We start from the raw sequence: 19,933 nt of genomic DNA, 5'->3' as shown, positions 1-19,933 counted from the left end.
CAAAAAACAAGTGGACCATCTCAATGATTATTAAATAAAGATACTCACTCCAATGGTGCTAGGACACTTTAAATTGAATTTTAGATATAGTTTAGACCACATCCAGTTTGACTTTCTCAACAACTGCACCACAGATGATTCCATATCCTTTGTATTGATCTTGATATACCCATTTAATACAAACAGGGGGAAACACTGGTCCCTCTGGGTCGAAAAATGAGGATCTCAGTTTTACTGTCATTACAATTAAGAAAATGTAAGGCCGCCCAGGCTTTAATATCCTCTAAGCAGTCCAACAGTGGTTTTGAAAGGTTGTTATCTTTCTGTTTTAAAGGCAAGTATATTTAGGTGTCGTCTGCATAACAATGAAAAGAAATACCATATTTTCTTAAAATGGATCCTAGGGGAAGAGTTTATATAGAAAAAAAGGAGAGGCCCTAGGATAGATCCCTAGGGGATTCCATTGTGGAGCGATATGAGGAGGAGGTACAGTCACCAATGTTGACAGAAAAACTTCTGTCAAACAGGTATGATTTGAAAAAATCCAATGTGGTGTCCCACACAATGCTCCAGGTGGGAAATAAGTATGTTATGGTCTACTGTATCAAATGTTCCTGTAAGATCTAAAAGAACAAGGATGGCATGATAACTAATCTCTTGCTGCCTTTGAAATGCGAACTGTATTATTGAAGACCTCAGATTTCCTGCATGGTCATTTTCCTCCCTTCTCTTTTCTGGCAAATGGCACAGGACGTTTTAACTCAAACTACTAGATTTAGAGGCAGTATTTGTCCTTAGATCATAAAGAAGTGCATGTAATGACAACTGCATGAACGGACCTGCTACCTGAGTGTATCTTATTTATATCTATTGTCAGATGTCATATGGTGTTGTATTAAAAGTCACTTTGTTGATATTGTATAAATCTCACAAGTCTGGGGGTTCCTATTGTACTCTTTACACTTGAAATTGAACTAAAGTTAAATATATCTTTTGATTTCACTTGTTTCATGACTTGACAAGTGAAGATATTCTGAAGTTAGTAAGGAGAAGGATCCACACTGCTGGATTGTAAATGTACAACAGCTGTGGAGCACTGAGGGTTGAATCAGGAGAATAATTGAGAGCAGCTAGTTTATTACAAATGGTTCATTGTGAGGTTATTGCAATGACACAATATAATCTGCTCATTTGTCACTGTGTTGTATTTATAGTTGCTGGCAGTCACAATGTGTGGGTTTTTGTGCAGATCTGGCACAAAAGTTCTGCTCTAGAAGCAGAACAATAGACTGTGTGGAATGGCTTCGCCCCCTTAAAAGGGTGAGCAGTGGAAAAGTTGAGCTTGGCATGTGACTGCCTCTTGCAAAATATTCGGAGATATTACTCACAAATAAGACCCTGTCCCTGCCTGAAAGGCACCTTGCTCTTGAACATTTCAGAGGGCAACAATGATGAATCCCGCTTTATCTCTCCTGTGAGTCATTGAGGCAAGATCCTTGAGTAATTTTGCATTTGAATGGAACTGTAATTAATTCCTGGAAATACTGTTTATGAGCCTTTATATTTTCATACAGACTGACTGATTTTTACTCAGAATTACTAATATATTTTCTAGGAAGGTGAATTGTGGAGTTCCAATCAGTTAGGCTTTTTACACTTTAGTATACAGCTGGCACTAGCCTGACATGAATACAGCATGAAGCTCTTTTTTTCCTGTGGACATTGATTTTTGTTTAGGTAACATCAATCAATCAAATAACTCTCCATCCAAAACATTTTTTTTGTTTTGACTGAGTTCAAGATGGGAATGAACTGTGGCTGGAAGGTCATTCATTCCAGGGCCAATTTTAAATCACCACACTCTTTCTGGGGTTGGGGAGATAAGTATGCCAAACAAAACTCTTCTATTTGGGGAGAATGTGTAAATCCTCCTTTGTCTGGTCACATTTGCTGTAATTGTGTAAAAGGTGCTTTCCAACTCCTAATAGGCTGACACGTATACATGTCATGTCATTTTCCAATTCAGACCAGTGTCCCCGTGGTCCTGAAGCCTATCCCACCCAGCATAGGGCATAAGGCAGGAACACACCCTGCACGGGGCGCCAGTCCATTGCAGGGACATGCACATATAATAAACATTTTAGGACAGGACAGTTGACAGTACTATTCATAATAATAAAATGCCCGACTCCCCTCTCCTTTGACAAGTCCTCTACTCCCAGATAATCCAAGGTCAGAAAATTGAGGATGGCCTGAGGAAGTGTTTGAAAGACACCATCAAGACCTGTTATACAAAATATTAGATCAACATCAATAGCTGGGAGACCCAGGTATAGAACATTCCATGGCATGTCATTATTTATTCACTTTGGCAATGACTTATCTATACTAATAAAAGGCAAAGCCTTCACTGACTGACTGACTCATTTACTCACTGACAGACTCATCACTAATTCTCCAACTTCCCGTGTTGGTAGAAGGCTGAAATTTAGCAGGCTCATTACTTACAGGTTACTTACAAAAGTTAGGCAGGTTTCATTTCGAAATTCTATGCGTAATGGTCATAACTGGAACCTACTTATGTACATATATACAGCCATAGCCTGAGGCTCGGTCACTGTGTGAGGCAGAGTTGCGTCCCTCATCGTCACGCCTCCCACGTAATTAAGTGCCTGCCCATATAAGGCCGTCCATCAGCTATAATCCAATAGAAACACTCTGCCGCTAAATTTTCGCGGGTGAAGGACTGTGCTTATGCAAACGAAGATGAGATGGTCAGGGTGGTGTTTGGCACAAACTTAGCGAAAGTGCGAGAGAAACTTTTAAGTGCCGGGCCTTAGCTAACATTACATAAAGCCGTGGACATCTCACGAGATAGCACAAGCACAGCTGAGAACCTTCGATGCATGTACTCCGAGCGGCTCACGTGAACTGACTGTGAACGCAGTACGCAGAGAACAAGGAAGAGCTCCAAAGAGCGCTGAACAAAAAACGCATTACACAATTGAAAAGGCAGCAAAAGAATATGAAGCGAGTGACGCATACAAGCATATTCATAAGTGCACCTACTGTGGAAGCAAATCACAGTGTAAACCGTAAGTTTAAATTAAGTTTATAGACACGCTGCCGCTGGCATTTGTCATGCCTATGACGAATGCGATATTTGCAAGATACAAGTTTAACGAGAAGACGCGGGGTATAAACGAGACTTTGGATCACTTTGTAGCGGATTTAAAATTGCTGTAACGGAGTTAAACTTGCTGGTGAAGGACTGTGCTTATGCAAACAAATAGGAAAGCAAGGTGTAAAGCTTAACTTTAAATTAAGTTCATAGACATGCTGCCACTGGCGTTTGTCATGCCTAAGACGAATACTATATTCACGAGATACAAGTTTAATGAGAGGACGTGTTTGGCACAAACTCAGCAAAAGTGCGACAGAAACATTTAAATGCCGGGTCTGAGCTAACATTAAATAATTGCTGGTGGAGGAATGTGCTTATGCAAACGAATAGAAAGCAAATGTTACGTTATTTTTAAAATGTTTCCTTTTCTTTTTCATAACTTCTTTAACACACTTCTTCTCCGCTGCGAAGCGCAGGAATTTTGCTAGTTTTCTAATAAGCCAGAAAAATAATGGCAATGAAAAAAGATGGAGCAGAATATACATGTATGGCTGCCACTCAAATATAGAAGCCTGAGCCAAGATCTTATGCGACAGATTGGACTCCTCACCTACCCAAATACCCTTGTTAGACATTTATGTATTTGCCTTCATTAGATCCAGAAAATAATTCAAAATATAAGAAACAATTACAACATAAAGCAAATCACTAGAAAACATGAGACTCTGGGTAGAGTTCATAAATTAAATATTAGAAAAACTATGACGAGAACAAGCCAACAAGCTCATCCATTCTCTTCATGTAGAGTGTCCAAAATAACATCATGGTGAGATTTTATGGCTCCTGTAGTCCTGCCTCCACCACAACACTTAGTGATATATTTCACGTGTCTATTCTTCTCCGTGCAAAGAAAAACCTTCAAACATTTGCACACAATTTGCCTTTAACAAGTTTCAAACCATGTCCCAATGTTCTTGTTGCAGATTTTATTTTAAAGTAACATCTGCTTGTCTGTTGTACTAAATACTTTTATAATATTGAACATCTTCAATCATGTCGCCTGTAAATCTATGTTTGCTTAAAGTGAAAAAGTTCAACTCCTTCAATTTCTCTTCACAGTTTATACTTCGCAGTCCAGGAATCAGTGTAGTCGTTCTTCTCTGCGTGTTCTTCATTATTGCTACATATGTCTGCTGTATGATATGTTTTGTAATATGGAGATCAAAATTGAACAGAGTACTCCAGTTAAGTGTGACACCCTGTGTCTTGGGAAAGATGACACCAGACTACACACTGGGCATCTTGTAGTTTTGGACCTATCAGGATAAGAATTGAGAGGTATTTGACAGGAAGACACAGACACAAAAGGATGGTATTGCAAAACAAAAGTGGGTTTTATTTAAAGGTTCATATAAAAATAGCATCAGGCATGCTTTTTTACACAGTTCTCAATGTAACTGGCACACAAAACACAGAAGCAATGTCCAAAAAATAATGATGAAACTGTACAATAAAAATGCAGTCAGGAAGATTCTGCATAAAAACACAGTCCTTCCAATAATACGAATTACAAAAATATTTAGAAAGAGAAAAAAATGAGTGTACCAAAAACCCAAATGTTATAAATATCCATCTATCCATTTTCTAACCTGCTGAATCCAAACACAGGGTCATGGGGGTCTGCTGGTGCCAATCCCAGGGTACAAGGCAGGAACCAATCCCAGGCAGGGTGCCAACCCACCGCAGGACATACACAAACACACCAAGCCCAATTTAGAATCACCAATCCAGCACGTCTTTGGACTGTGGGAGGAAACCAGAGCGCCTGGAGAAAACTCACACAGACAGAGCATGCAAACTCCACGCATGGAGGACCTGGGAAGCAAACCCGGGTCTCCTAACCGCAAGGCAGCAGTGCTACCACTGCGCCACCCATGATATAAATACCTTCACCAAAACTACACTATATCTAGGAGATATTTATATCTCTATTTATAAAAAATACACACAAAGTAAGGCACATGCCAATATTCTTGATGTATTTTTAAGATTAAGCTACACCACACTCTCACTCACCACCATGACCACTTCAGCTGGACAAGACGATCTATTCTCCGGGCTTACTATAGCAAGTTACTCTTTTGTAATTTTATCTCAGGATCCTCTTCTCTGAAATACTGCATGCATTAAACCAACGCTCCACAATTCTTACTTTGCAGAAGCAGGTGGTTATGAAGATACTTGCAGAAGGAAAATATTTGCCAGAAGCACATGCTCACAGTTCAACTGTTTAAAAAAGTAAGTGCCTTTATTGTTCTGATTATAAACTGATTTCTATTAGTCTTAGAACTTTTTTCCTTTGAACTGGTAATGCCAGGCAGACACATTACAACAGTGAGGACTCACTAGTGTGTTATACTGTATAAATTAAGCTGAACATCCCTTGACTTGTACTCCACACTTTGTGATATTTTACCTTTTAGTTTATTTGATTACTTCTATACACTGTCTGGATGTTGATAGTGATGACTCCTAGGTGTTTGTCATAAGGTGTACTCATAATGTTGAGATATTTACTTGGTACAAAATTTAAGTCAGTCAGCTTAGTGGATATAGAGGTGGTGCATTATTACATGTACTTAGAGGTCCACATTAATGACAGGTTGGACTGGTCTCATAATACAGAGGAACTATATAAGAAAGGACAGTGTGGGCTATTTTTCATAGGAGACTGTTATTTTAATGTGGGTAGTGAGATCCTTCACATCTTCTACAACTCTGTGAAGGACAGTGTGATTTTCTACGCTGTGATGTGCTGCTGTAACATCCTAATTAAAAGGGTAGGGTCAGTTATAGGGTGCACTCTGGACCCCCGGAGATAGTAACAAAAGAGAGAATTAAGACAAAACTGAGTGCTATTATGAACAATGCTGTACATCGTCTTTCTCACACGCTAACAGTGAGTACTTTCTGCCAACAAATTACTCAGCAAAAGTGTGTCAAGAAAAGCTACTGGGTCTCCTTTATACCAACTGAAATATGTTTGCATAATGCCTGGTCCATGCTCACACTATAGTATATATGTATGTCTATTTATCTCTTTATCTATCGATGTACGCAAGAGCATTTTGAAAGTGAGAGTTGATTGAAAGTACAGTGAACTGCACACGAATGGCATGAAGAACAAAAATGCAAGTTTCAAAATATGTCTATACAGTAATAACAATTCAAAAATACAACACAAATGTGATGGACTTTACCACCTCTACTTGAAGATTGTGTCTTGTGGGCAGACATGAGGAGTGAGTTCCAGGATGCATGTGCTCACAGTGTGGATGTGAAAAGGAGTTGCTTCATTCAGTATAACTGTTGTAATCAATGGAGCATAACTGTTTGTTAAGAGTCAAAAACATGAATAAGCCTTTACTTAGAATTACATTGGCGGGTATGGGATAGTGAGAAAGGCTAGGGTTGGAGGAATGTGAGCTTCCGACAGGATTGTACAGGGTAAAAAGCTATGACAAATGTTCTGATTGACTGCTTAGCCACCTGAGACATCATTGCAAGTTGTTCTGAACTGATATTTTTCACAAATGTCTCCAGGTATCTTTACTAGTTATATTTAAAGTATAGTTTACAAAACAGCACATTTTATTAAGTGAAAACAGAACGTTAAGGAATTCCATTAACATTTTTATATTATTTTCAATGTTGGTATTCCTTTACTTACAGTGTCCAGCTAGTCTTGAAGTGCCTTAAGCATGGGAAAGGCGCTATATAAATAAAATGTATTATTATTATTATTATTAGTCTGGAGAAGACTCCATTAAGCAGTAACATAAGAAGGATCACTTGTTTGACTATCCAAAAACAGCACCAGGCTACCTGGTGACTCTAAATCAGCTCTGTAGGAAATGATTGCGGGGTGTGAGAAACTGTTTGTTCACACCTTGCAACCAGTGTTACTGGGAAGAGATCTTGCCCCTGCTACATGGAACTGTATTAAGCCACTTCAATAATGGCTGGATTGACATTCTGATTGATTTCAATTAACAAAAAATAAATTAATAAAAGTCACAATTATACATTGAGGCTGGTGCATTAGTTATCACTGCTGAGTCACAGGGGCCTGAAGTTAATTCCAACCTGGATAATAACTGTTTAAAGATTGCTCACTCTCTCCCCATGTTCTTGCTGCTTTTCATCAGACTTCCTGTCTCATCCTGCTTAGTTAGGTTAATTTACAACTCTAATTTGGAAAGTGTAGTCTGAGTGAGTAGGGTTAATGTGTGAGTACTTTTTATTAAGAAACCAGAGTTGGTTCCCTTTTTATACCTTATGTTACCAGAATAAGCTCTGGTTCTCCATGACCCTATAGTGAGTTCAGAAAAAAAGGATGGATTATACAGCTAAAAAGGTTAAATGTTTTTTTCCTAGTACCTTTGAAAATGAGCAATACTTACCAATAAGTTAAAACAGTTTATGTGCCAAGCAGTATGCAGTACTCATTGTCTAAATGCAGGATTAGACAGGGCCTCAAGTAATGTTAACATCAAAAAGTGCTGTAAAATAGCATATGTCTTTCTTTGTCCCATTTTAATACACATCTGCCAATTACAAATTGCATAGCTATGCAAGTTGCATTATTAATTCAGAAAATATTCTTTAATAACTGGATTGCATTCTTAGGGATGCTGCTGTACTTCAAGACTAGCATTTACTCAGACTGTGTGGGCTTACAACTATGGTGACTTCCTGGCTGACTCATTCTTGGCCTTTCTGTGCACTTGTTCCATAAATTCCTACCAAGTATTTTAGATTAACATCAGTGACCACTAGGTGGCAGTGTGTCATTTTAACTTCTCTATCAATCAGGAAGGTTAAAGCCCAGTATGAGGTTTAAAAATAGCATTGTGTCTAAAGACCCTCCCTAGCAAGGCCTGTTGGAAGAGGTGGGGTCAGGCTTGGGTTGTTGAACAAGGAGCTTTGCCGAGACCCTCCTACTTCTATAGCATAAAATCCAAAGACAGCTAGTGCTTCACTTTCCATAGTGGTCACTTTCTAGACAGCTGCCTTCCAAGAATAGTTACAAGAATTCACTTAAACACACGGCTGCAGGATAACTTTCTTTGTGTGTGTGTATATATAAGACACCTTGAAGGAACTGAAAGGTAGGCAGTTGATTTTGTGTTGTTTTTTCAATCTGGGACGTACTGCTATGATCACATTGCTTTATTCACACATGTACTTTTCTTATCCTGCTGCTACACTTTTTGTAAGCTAACTTTTACTGTTTGCTACTTCTTTAAATACTGCATTAAATTCTGCCATCTTCATATGGACCAAACTTGTTTTCTGTTGCAAGAAGGGAACTCTTATATTTAAAGCAATTTTTTGTTTTTTGGGAATATTTTAGTTCCAAAAAATGGGTATTTAGTAAAATATTTCAAAAGAGAAATGTAATATCTTTTGTATAGCCAGCTATTTTGCCAGAGAGGTGTGACACGGTGGTGCTTAGCTTTGCTACCTCCTATTTCCTGAAACCTAAGTTTGATTTTCATTCTGGACACTGTCTGTGTGGAGTTGGCATGCTCTCTCGGTATTCTTGTGAGTTTTTTTTTTTTTTGCAGAAAATCCAGATTAGTTGACTAGAAATCAAAGATATTTGAGTGCATGTCTGGATATTTCTCTGAGCATTCAGGAGATATACATGGTCTGGTATTTAGTAATCTAAACTGGCCCAATGTAAACTATTAAGTGTGTCTTCTGATGGACTAGTGATTTTTGTCTTCATGGAAATTTTCTCTGAGTTCTTCCTAGACACATTAAGCACATAGAATGGAGTGAGAATGTAACATGATAGATCAGTGCCATGACCAGGGCTGCTTTCTGCCTTGCACTCATCCTCTGACTGTGTATAAGGCACTCCAGATGTGCATGAAGCAATTGCAAGAGGGACTCTACACTTCCCTGGATGATTTAGTATATTATATATACTGGCGATGGACCAGTGATGAACTAGAGTGTTGTGTCCTACCTTACACTTGTGTGCTACCTTAGAGGAGCCTGGAATAATTTTCCTAAAGATTCTACAGTGACCCGTTATAGCTGAGTGAGTGTTCCCTTTTCTGGAATGGTGTAGCATCCAAGGTTGGTTTCTCCCTTGCTCTGGTACACCGTCATGTATGTTTTTCCTATTGTTTTGGTTAGAAATTTCACTGGTGACTCTAAATTAGCCCTGCATAAAAGAGTAAATGTGCCCTGTGGTAGCCTAGTGTCTTGTCCTGGAATAGCTCCTGCCTTTTTAACTGAGCTGTCCATGTAGGCACGGTCTTCCACTAACATTGTAAAGCAAGAAGTAGGTTCATTAAACATTGATGGTTTTTTACCAGATTCCTGCCATGTTGTTAGTGGTGGGTTGTACTGGCAGGATACTGAGTGTTTGACAAATAAGGCTGAATAAAGAAACTGGAAGTAATACAGGCACATATATAAAATAACATTCCGAAACCCACCCAGTCTAATTCAGAGTCACAGGAAGAGCACACTGGAGACAAGGAAGACACTTCCATCTTTTAAAATGTATCCATTGACTTCAACCTTCTGGACAATGGCTCAAGCTATAGTGTTACAAGGTACATTTGCAGTACAGTCTGAATGTGGTGATTTTAGTTTTCTGTGGTCACTTGTAAAAAAGAGTAAAAAAGGAATAAGCTGCTGAAGTAATCAGATGTCCCCCACTTAACTGTTTTGATAGGCAGCACTTGACTAAAACTTTCATTCTGTGCAAGTGTGAGGCCTGCTGAACAACAATTTCTGTAAATAGTCCGTATCACCATTAAGATTACCATTATACAGTCTTTGGTCATTTTAATTTTTTTTTAAAGAACTGTAAAAGTAATTTCAAAACTGTTCAAGGACATAGTTATATTGTTCAGGGTCACACATGGGGTCAGTGAGATTTGAACCTGCAGCCTGGCTAACCAGTGTCTCTAAATTGTTGATATACCAAGGACACAGAAAGCTTTGACTTCATGATGAAAAAGACTACAAGCAATAGATGTCCTTGAGCATCAGGTTCTCTAAATTGACACACATCTATGGCAGAATCATTTAATCCAAAGTAGAAAAAGCCTGCCCCGTGTAATTTCATGTCTGTTTCCTTCCAGCAGCATTTTTAAGATGCTTATCAAGACAATTTGTTAAACTGATACTTTATTTGAATAGGTCATGTAAAAGTGTTAATTCATTTTCCAAATATGGTGACAAGTAATCTTTGTAGCATTTGGTGTAACGCAGGAACTAGCCCTGGGTTGGGTACCTGTCAATTTGTACAGAGACCCACAATATATGGGGTCAATGAAGAGCCATCAGTCAGCCTAACCTCCACATAGACATTATATTTAAAACTAGTCTTGTGAAACTATGAGGCAGCAGCACTCCCCGAAATTGTATTCTGAGGTGCCAGCAATTAAGCAGTCAGCTGGATTTGGGGCGATGTTATTACCTAATATCTAGAAAGTACTTCTTAGTATCTGAACTTTAAGAAACAAACAGATTGCTCAGTTATGTAATTGCAAGTCAAATTTCATGTATGCCCCACCTCTTCCTCAGCATAAAGATGCTGCAATGGTTTGAGCTGCACATGCAAAGTCATGACCTACATAACCGGACTGAAGTGTCATTAGTTGTATATAAAGATTATATTTAGCCCTTTTGATAAGGCTGTCCTTCCATCCATTTTCTGCTTGTGAGATGTTCAATTTGCTGAGACATAATATTTACTCACTTACACACCCACACTTATGGCATTCCAAACTAAATTTGTCTTTCAACCTGTCACTGTGTGTTTGAACTAGAGTGAAAGAGATGGAGACTTCTAAAGAAACTTACGTGAATACAGGGAGAGCATACAAACACCAAACATATATGTTTTGTACCATTTTAAACAAATATTTTACTTTAAATTGATCAGTTGGTGACTTTTCGCTTCTCAGATTTGACAAAAGTAGGTCAAGTTTGGTTGATGAACGATGGTCTGAACATTTTCTAATGAGTAAATGTAGAATATAATTCTTCCCCTTTCATCCATCCAGTTTTTTAGAATACCAATGGTTGTGTTCTTTAATATCTATCCTAATCTACCCATCCTTCGTTCTATTTCAGAACCCAGTTAACCCAAATTGGGGTTGTAAAGGGCAAAACTCAAACCTGACAGGAACTAACACTGACTGGGTTATAAGGCCACTTTGTGACACTCTCATATGTGCACCTACAGTAGGTAAACTGAGTATTGTCAGCCTTTGAGAAGTAGAATAAACACAAATCTACACTGAAAAACCCATGCAAACATGAATGAAAATATTAAGTAAATCAATTAAAAGGGATAGAAACAATTGTTCTTTCTAGGGCAGTGGTTCTCATCATGTTTTGAAACGAGGATCACTTTGTCAAACTCAAAAATTTGGAGGACCACCTATGTATGTATCTGAAAGCACCTACTTAATTTAAGTGCCTCTGTTACTCCTACTTTTATGCTTTGGGAAGGTGCCCTAAGAAAGACTATTAAAAAACAAGCATGAACAGAACTCTGTCAAACTTCCACTGCTCTTCAGTCTATTTCTAGGTTGCAATCTAATTCTTATATTGTTACTCTAGATGTTACCATGCTGACTTGGGGTAAAGGACTGGACTGGGACAAAGTACGACAGAAGTTAAAGATATTATTGTCTGCAAGAAAGTTCTGTGGTTGGTGTTTTAAAGCCATTTCATGTGGCCTTATTAGTAAGAAAGATGACCAGATCAGCCCACAGACCATCTTAATCATGATCGTAGACCACACTTTGAGAACTATTGTTCTAGTGGAAAATACAATGTTTTCTGTCATTAGTCTTTTAATTTAACCTTTATTCTTTTTTTTATTATCAGATACAGTGCAATAGCATAGTAAAGTTCTTAGAGCACAGTTTTGACAAAGAAATAAATAAAACAATAAGAGAGACAGTAATAAATACCACATTATGTACATCTGTGCATTAGCTTGAGCTACCCTTATTCACTGTGTTCATAAAAAATGTAATGATTTACTTAAAGAGGTAGAAGTACATAAGAAACATGAATAGTTGCATTAAACTACACAAAATATTACAATATGTGCTTCTATTTAAATCTTTAAAGTCTGAATATTCCCAGTTGTTATAGCTATTTGTCATTCTTCATTCTCTGATAGAGGTCCATAGAGGGCTAGATCCCTGGTAAAGGATCAAAAATCAAAAATAGCATGATATTCATAATCACTGACCTTGAAATAATCTAAAATGTTACCCCATACGCTTATATCTGAAATTTGTAAACTTTACCTTCTGGGAGTTGTCCTTAGAGGAAGGAGTCCTCCAGTAAAGAATCAAATATTAAAACTATTATATTCATGATGGGCAACCTCATAATAACCTAAACATTTTACATGCCTTTATAACCAATCCCCATTATTTAAAGTTTTTTGAAAATGAGTAACTTTGGCCCATCGTATCCCATTAATGCAGAGGTTCCCAACCTGGGGTTCCCGCACTCCCAGGGGCTGTAAGATGGCATTTCAGGGGTTGTGACAACAAGGAAAGCTGTGTCTCGATTCACCAAAATTTGAAGTCTGTTGTCCGACTTTATTGTGGTGCAATTGGTGCCACTTGATTGACATACACGGTGGCCAGTCTGAGATCTCTCTTCTTCTAACACACTAGTCATCCCGCACGCACGATCCAGCGTGCGAGCTACTGCAAAATTGTAGCTATCTAAGTGATCTAGTTAGCTTTTCAATTTATATCAACTAAAGAAGGGATTTAAAAAGAAATTGTTTGGGGAGGGTATGGGCTGGATGTGGAATTGCGGAAGAGGATTTTTTTTCTCACAATGTCACAATCGAAGCGCGTTTGTCTGATTTGTCAATCCATCATTGCTATTCCAAAGAAAAAAAATGTGGAAAGGCACTTTCGAAACTGTTCATAAAAAGTTCCTTCCGAAAAGCGATCTGAAAAAGAGAAAGGAGAGGGAACTAAAATTGCAGTTAATCAGATACGTAGCTGTCATTTTTCACTCGGCTGAATTCAAAAGCAAAGGCAGACACACCGAAGCATCATTCCGGGTGAGTCACTCGATCATTAAGCATAAGAAGTCCTTCCAAGAGCTACCTCCTTGACTCCATTATTTGGCTCTACTTATTTTTGCGAGTCAGCCTTTTCCCACATGAAGATTATTAAATCCAAATACTGTAGTGACCACAAATGTATTGAATTGTTATTGTGCCATAAAGGTTATTCAGTTATGCAAGGTACGACAACATATATTTTATGTATAAAGTATACTTAGTGTATATATCCATCCATCCATTTTCCAACCTGCTGAATCCGAACACCAGGTCGCGGGGGTCTGCTGGAGTCAATCCCAGCCAACACAGGGCACAAAGCAGGAACCAATCCTGGGCAGGGTGCCAACCCACCACAGGTGTGTATATATATACATATAGCATTTTTAATGTAGGTAGATCATTTTGACCCGGTCATTTTAAAAGTAGCTTGCAAGCCGAAAAAGTGTGGGCACCCCTGCTTTAAGGCCTCTCATCCATTAAAATTTCACACTGGTTCTTTTTATCTATTGATTCCAGAGTTGTGGGGAATAAGAACCCAAATCTGACATAAAATAGTCCAAGACAGAGACCTCCTTTTATGAATTAACAACCCACTGCAGGGTAACTGTAGGGTACACAGATGTACACACACACTCAGTGGGCAATTTAGACTCACCAATGAAACTGGCAGTACACCTCTGGACAGTGGAGGATTCAGTTAGTGAAAGAATTTAGAATAGATGCCCTCTGCATCACCAATTCATTATTTTAATCAACTGAGTCAAGTAATTGAATAAAGTACTTGGTGAGGAAATTGTTTGTATTTTCTAGTATTTCCAATGCCTCTTCTTTGTGTTTCCTGGTATTTTTAAAGGTTACAAAGTTAGGTATTCTCAGGATTTAATAATGGAGTCAACAGTAAAGGTGATCGAGTGCACGAAGCAGTCTTTTCTGAGTCATCATTGAAGACCATTTGTAACCACTCTCTATATAATATCAAATGTTAGTGACAAACACAAACAGCTGAACCTTACATAGCTTCCATTGGATAAGCGTTACAAAATAAAAAGTTGTATGTCCATTTGTGAGTTATACAATCTTGGCCACAAAAAACAATTAAGATGTGTTATTGTGAGATAGTAATGATCTCAGCAAACTGATATCAAGGGGCTCTCATCAAGTTCAGATTTATTGCTATAGCCAAAAGTGTTCTGGAATCCATGCTAACAACAGCTTCATTACATAAAACAGCAAAGTAACCAACATGGCGAAAAAAAAAGAAAGATGCCATTTATCAATCCACATTGTTCATGTTTTGAATCATGTTTTGATTTAACTCTAGTGTCATAGGTTTTAAGTTGATACTGTCTGACCTTAAATTATTATAGTAGTTCATTTTCTTTGATAAAAATCAGTCAATGTGTTTTCAAGATGCTGTAGCTTGATTTTGAACTCATTCTGAAATTAGCTAAATGGCAACACAGAGACTTTAGAGCTGGAATTTTAAAACAATACTTCAAAGTTTCTATTTTGGCACTGCTTTTTGGAAATAAACTCTATGAAGGAGACTTACATTGAAACCATCCACCCATTATCCAACCCACTATATCCTAACACAGGGTCACGGGAGTCTGCTGGAGCCAATCCCAGCCAGCACAGGGCACAAGACAGAAACAAACCCCGGGAAGGGCGCCAGCCCACATACACACAATTTAGGATTGCCAATGCACCAAACCTGCATGTCTTTGGACTGTGGGAGGAAACCCATGTAGACACGGGGAGAACATACAAACTCCACGCAGGGAGGACCCAGGAAGTGAACCCAGGTCTCCTTACTGTGAGGCTGCAGCGCTACCACTGCGCCACCATGCCACCCTCATTGAAACCAAATATTATGGATAGCTCGGTTACAATTTATTTAACTATATATATCAACTTATTTATGTAAGTACAGTATAGTTATGTACAGTTGTATTAGAGAATGTGAGGCTGTTGTCAACGAACAGATTTATAAAAGATGTAACAAAATGAAAATAAATCAATAGAATAACTGAACAGAAAATACATACTTGTTTATTACTTCCCACAATCTTGCTGAAGAAAACACTTTCTGAACAACTTCAGGGGTTCTGATGAAAATACAAGTACAAGATGAACAGAAAATGTACACTTATAAAATACATTAACTGATCCAATTGCACTCAAAATCCCTTTGGATGAACCTTTGTCCATACAGCCGAATAAGATGCAGTGGCTGCCAATGAAATGCATTCACTTGTTCACACTCTGTCAGTAATTGTTGGTTTTCTGCATGTCTGGTGTAGAGTGAGAGAAGTTTATTAATAGCTGAGAAACACAATCTTGTATGCTTTTGTCTCAAAGATATCATTAAACTGAGAAAACCTTGTCCTTCAGTTGAACAGCCTTGATTACTGATATACTGCTCCGGCTGCTGACTGTCATGTGTTTCACTCTGCCAATAGAGGAGCCAATATTGATAAGTAACTTTTTAAATATAATCAAGATAAGGTGGACCCATATTTTGACTTGAAACCTTAGAATAACTGTTTCTGGCTCTCCCTTGTGTAAAACAGTTCATTGGCCTTAGTTCACCAGTGGAAAATGGAAAAACGGCATTCTGTATTGTGAGTGCGTTAAGAATGTGGTCTCAGACACAAATTGATGAGGCTTGCTTTATTGATACTTAGAATATGACTTCTTACTTACTTTAATATTGGGGTTAAAATTCCCATGCTGTAATACAGGACTGAACTCCATGTTAGGTTAGGGTAGGTAGACTTTATTATCCCAGAGGGATTTTTTTTTTGCAGTAGGAAACTAAAAAACATTAGACATTGTTACACAGATACAAGAACATCAGCAAAGGCACCAGAACTGACAACTAGTGTTATCATAAGTACATACACAGTACAAAAAAGAATACACACTTTTAACAGTAAACAAAATAATAATTCATAATGTACCATTAAGGAATTAAAGAGTCTGTTGTTCTTTACCACAAGAACCTGCAGCTGAAATTAGAGTAAAGGGATTACTACTGTCTGACAGATTTGACAGACTTTTTTCATAGCTGTTTGTAATACAGTTAAGCCACAGAGGTAATGCTGCAAACCCCATCATTTTACTTTTAGTTTTATAATGTTGTTAAGATGGTTTACATTCTTAATGCTTAGGTTGCTCGACAAACATATAAAAGCAAATGTAACAAGAGATTCAATAAAATTAAATAATGGCTTTCTCCACTTTTCTAAAAAAGAAAATCTGTGTCTGCCCTTTCCTCCAAATTCGTTAATCAAATTTTTTTCTGTTATCAATGATTGTTGTTAGATATTTGTAGTTAGCTACCATCTCCACAGTCTCCCCTTTAATTAAAGTCAAGACAGTGGAAAGGTGGGAGCACCTGAAGTCTACAGCCATATAACTTTGTCTTAGAAATATTTACCTGTAAAAAGTAACAATCACACCTTCGAATAAACTCATCAACAACTTCAATATCACTTACCTTCTTATCTTGTAGAACACCCACAGTGGCAGAGTCATCTGCAAATCTGAGGATATAGTTGTCCTTGTGTGAACTCCTGCAGTCATTTGTGTATAGGATGGTATGTAAACAATCATACAGAAGACAAAATGTCTTCAGGTGTAATGTCAGCCCATAACCTTTAAACCTGTAGGTGTGATTTATTGAGGTTCAATGTCAGTGACTGAGTGCCAGAGACATGCTTTCCAAACCAGTCACAAACAAGCTTGATTTGGGAGAGGTCCAGTGAGCATGACGGCCAGGGGAATTGACAGACTGTCTTCAGAGTATAGATGAAATGTGGCAAACATCATCTTACTGGAGGAATGCATCGTTCATTTCTTGTAGGAATGAGGTCTTGACTGTCTAGATGATGGCAGTGCTGCTCAATGCCGCCTCCACAAAACTAGGCTTGAATGAGCAATATAGGTGATACTACCTCACACCATGATGCCCAGTGCAGGTGATGTGAGTCACAGGTTTATACAAGGTGGATATGATTACCTATTTGCCATGTGTCCATCAGACACATGCATGACCTTCACTCATTTCCAAGTAAAATCTTGGAAAAAAACCACCCCTACCATTCTTATCTCCAATCTGCATGTTCAAAGCACCACTGCAAGAGTGCATGGTGGGCATATGTAAGTAGCAGTTCATAACAGCAGTCATCTTTCAAAAAGACAATTGCATATGAGAGAATGGACATGTATAGTCTGACTGTGTCTCTGATGTGTGCCCTAGCCTCCCTTGTCATGCTTTGATTTTGATGTATATCCATACTTCTGAGATGCACAGATATGCTTTACATCATTGCCCACACTGATGTAATGGAAACACCTCCCATTCCTCTTCATTAAGGCCCAATATATGACTTTGCTCAAACTCTCTTAATTGTATGAATGGTGCACAATGATGTCCATCAGACATGAGGAACACTTATCAGAGCACTGCACTGAATGAGGTAACACAATGACTGTTTCTGTAATGCTGTGAACACAACTTATTGTGGCAATGGTGTAACCTTCACCATCACTACAGGGAGCTACACAAGCCATAAGACTTTGGGTATAACATTGTCTGCCCTCTATCTCTAACATACTGTATCGCAGTAGTCCAAACTGGATTCCTTTAGGGTGTGTATGTTTCACTTTCCAATAGTGGAAGTTGCCCAGGTTTTCGCAAACATGGTTTTAATATATATTTCATTAAAAAGGGCAATGATTTGGGGTAAAGTAGACTTTTGAAATGAAACTTTTGAGCCATTGCTCACCTTATATTTATGTTTCCATTTCAGGTTTGAAAGGATACTGCCATTCAATCTAAATAAAATACAATGAAGATCTATGCAGTTGTGCTTGTCCTGGTGCTTTTCCTGATGTGTTTTGGAGAGCTGCAGGCTTCTCGGCTTCGAACTCGCAGGGAACTTAAACCTCCCCTACATTATCATGGTATACGTGACCCTAATGGCTCATACTGCGAGCGTCGGGGAGGCTGCTGTCCAGGTCGAGATGACACCTGTATTATGAAATATATGGATACCATCTGCTACTGTGACCTCTTCTGCAATCGCACCGTTTCAGACTGCTGTCCAGACTTTTGGAGAAAATGCCTAGGAATACCTCCTCCACCACCACCATACTCCAATGGAAAGGGTAAGATAAAAAGCTGACCTGGCCATGAATAATTCAATAATAATTTAAAAAAGTATTTTATTTTTAAAATGGTACAGTATATATTCACAAAATTAACAATTAGTTTCTACTAATAATTATGAACCACTGTAACAAAGTTACTTGGCTCATACTTTAGCGTATGTAATATGATTCACACAAAAAGAAGACTGCCTCAGTTATTTTGTTTGTAAGAACGTTTTTTGGACTATACAGTATATAAAACAAGGAGAAATGCAACATTTACTTGTATTTTGCTACTTAAGTACTCATAACATCAGGTATTTTAAAACTTCTACTTGTGTAATTTGATCATGAGCAATGTTCACTTTTACTTCAGTCACTTTCCAGAATGATCTCAACTTTTACTAAAGTATGGCTGTTGGATCTCTATACAACACTGTATAATGTATATTTTGTGATGTAACATTAGATACTGCTGAGCTTGTTGGACTGGGGACTGTAAACTTCAGTCAAATAAAATCAATACAATGTGTTTTTTTTATGAGAACTAATACATTTAAAAACATTATTTAAAACAATGCACAGAAACTGCCCTGGTCAAAATCATAAATGATCTTCTCCTGGCAGCTGACATGGGACTTTTATCTATTCTTGTACTTCTTGACCTTAGCTCTGCATTGACACCATACCTCATCAGATACTTTTGAAACAACAAGCTAGCTTTGGAGTCTGTGGCCAATAAAATGTATTATCATTATTAGTATTAAAATATATTTTTAAAGCTTTACATTATTATTTTAAATTCACAGACTCTGCCATTTTCATGCCATATGGTTCACGGCATGTGATTTTTTGTTTTTGCATAAAATGTTTTTGCTTCTTCCATTACAATCTTCTGATATTTCTAAGAGTGAAAGGTTTGTACACAGTGTTATTTTTCCAGTTCATTTGAATTGCTTGGTAGGTGTTGTGACATGCGAGTCAAAGTCTTGCACCCGAGAGAAGACACTAAGTCCAAAGGCTTCAAGAAAATCAACTTTATTCCCATCAAAACAGGAACAGTCAAGGTATTTACTCAAACGGGAGCTACCGCTTCAATAACAAACGAGTCCAAGAAATGCTTGAACCTATATCTGCGTTTCTGGACATGGATATACAAGCACCTCACCCACCTTGTCCAAATGAGGTTTAATCAAACCATTTCCCATTGAGTACCCCCAAATAATGCATTTCTGACATACCCAATTTACACTTCTTAGGATTATCTGTCAACCCAGCCAGCCTCAAACTGTCAAGCACTCCTTGCAGGCAGTCAAGATGCGACCTCCAGTCATTATTAAAAATGTCCGTATCATTGTGATACGCTATAGCATACATGGAATGGGGCTGCAGAATCTGATCCATTATCTACTGAAAAGTCAATGGCGCACCATGGAGACCAGAAGGAAGCCTGGTGAATTAGAAAAGCCCATCCAGAGTGGTGAATGTGGTTTAATCACAACTGAAATCCT

At 38.1% G+C, this 19,933-nt stretch overlaps 1 protein-coding gene across 1 annotated transcript in view; it reads left to right on the top strand.

Moving 5' to 3' along the window:
* The first annotated feature begins 8,101 nt into the window (after positions 1-8,101).
* The window catches only part of tinagl1 (tubulointerstitial nephritis antigen-like 1), an 84,224-nt gene continuing 72,392 nt past the window's right edge, over positions 8,102-19,933 (top strand). The window contains exons 1-2 of the mRNA XM_039739547.1: positions 8,102-8,295; positions 18,083-18,440. Of these exons, the coding sequence (XP_039595481.1) occupies positions 18,122-18,440 (319 nt within the window). The 5' untranslated portion in view covers positions 8,102-8,295; positions 18,083-18,121. The remainder of the gene's footprint in view (positions 8,296-18,082; positions 18,441-19,933) is intronic.

This window comes from Polypterus senegalus, chromosome 17 (genome assembly GCF_016835505.1).
Source record: "Polypterus senegalus isolate Bchr_013 chromosome 17, ASM1683550v1, whole genome shotgun sequence".
Classification (NCBI taxonomy): domain Eukaryota; kingdom Metazoa; phylum Chordata; class Cladistia; order Polypteriformes; family Polypteridae; genus Polypterus; species Polypterus senegalus.
This window is presented reverse-complemented; position numbering and strand designations above follow the sequence as displayed.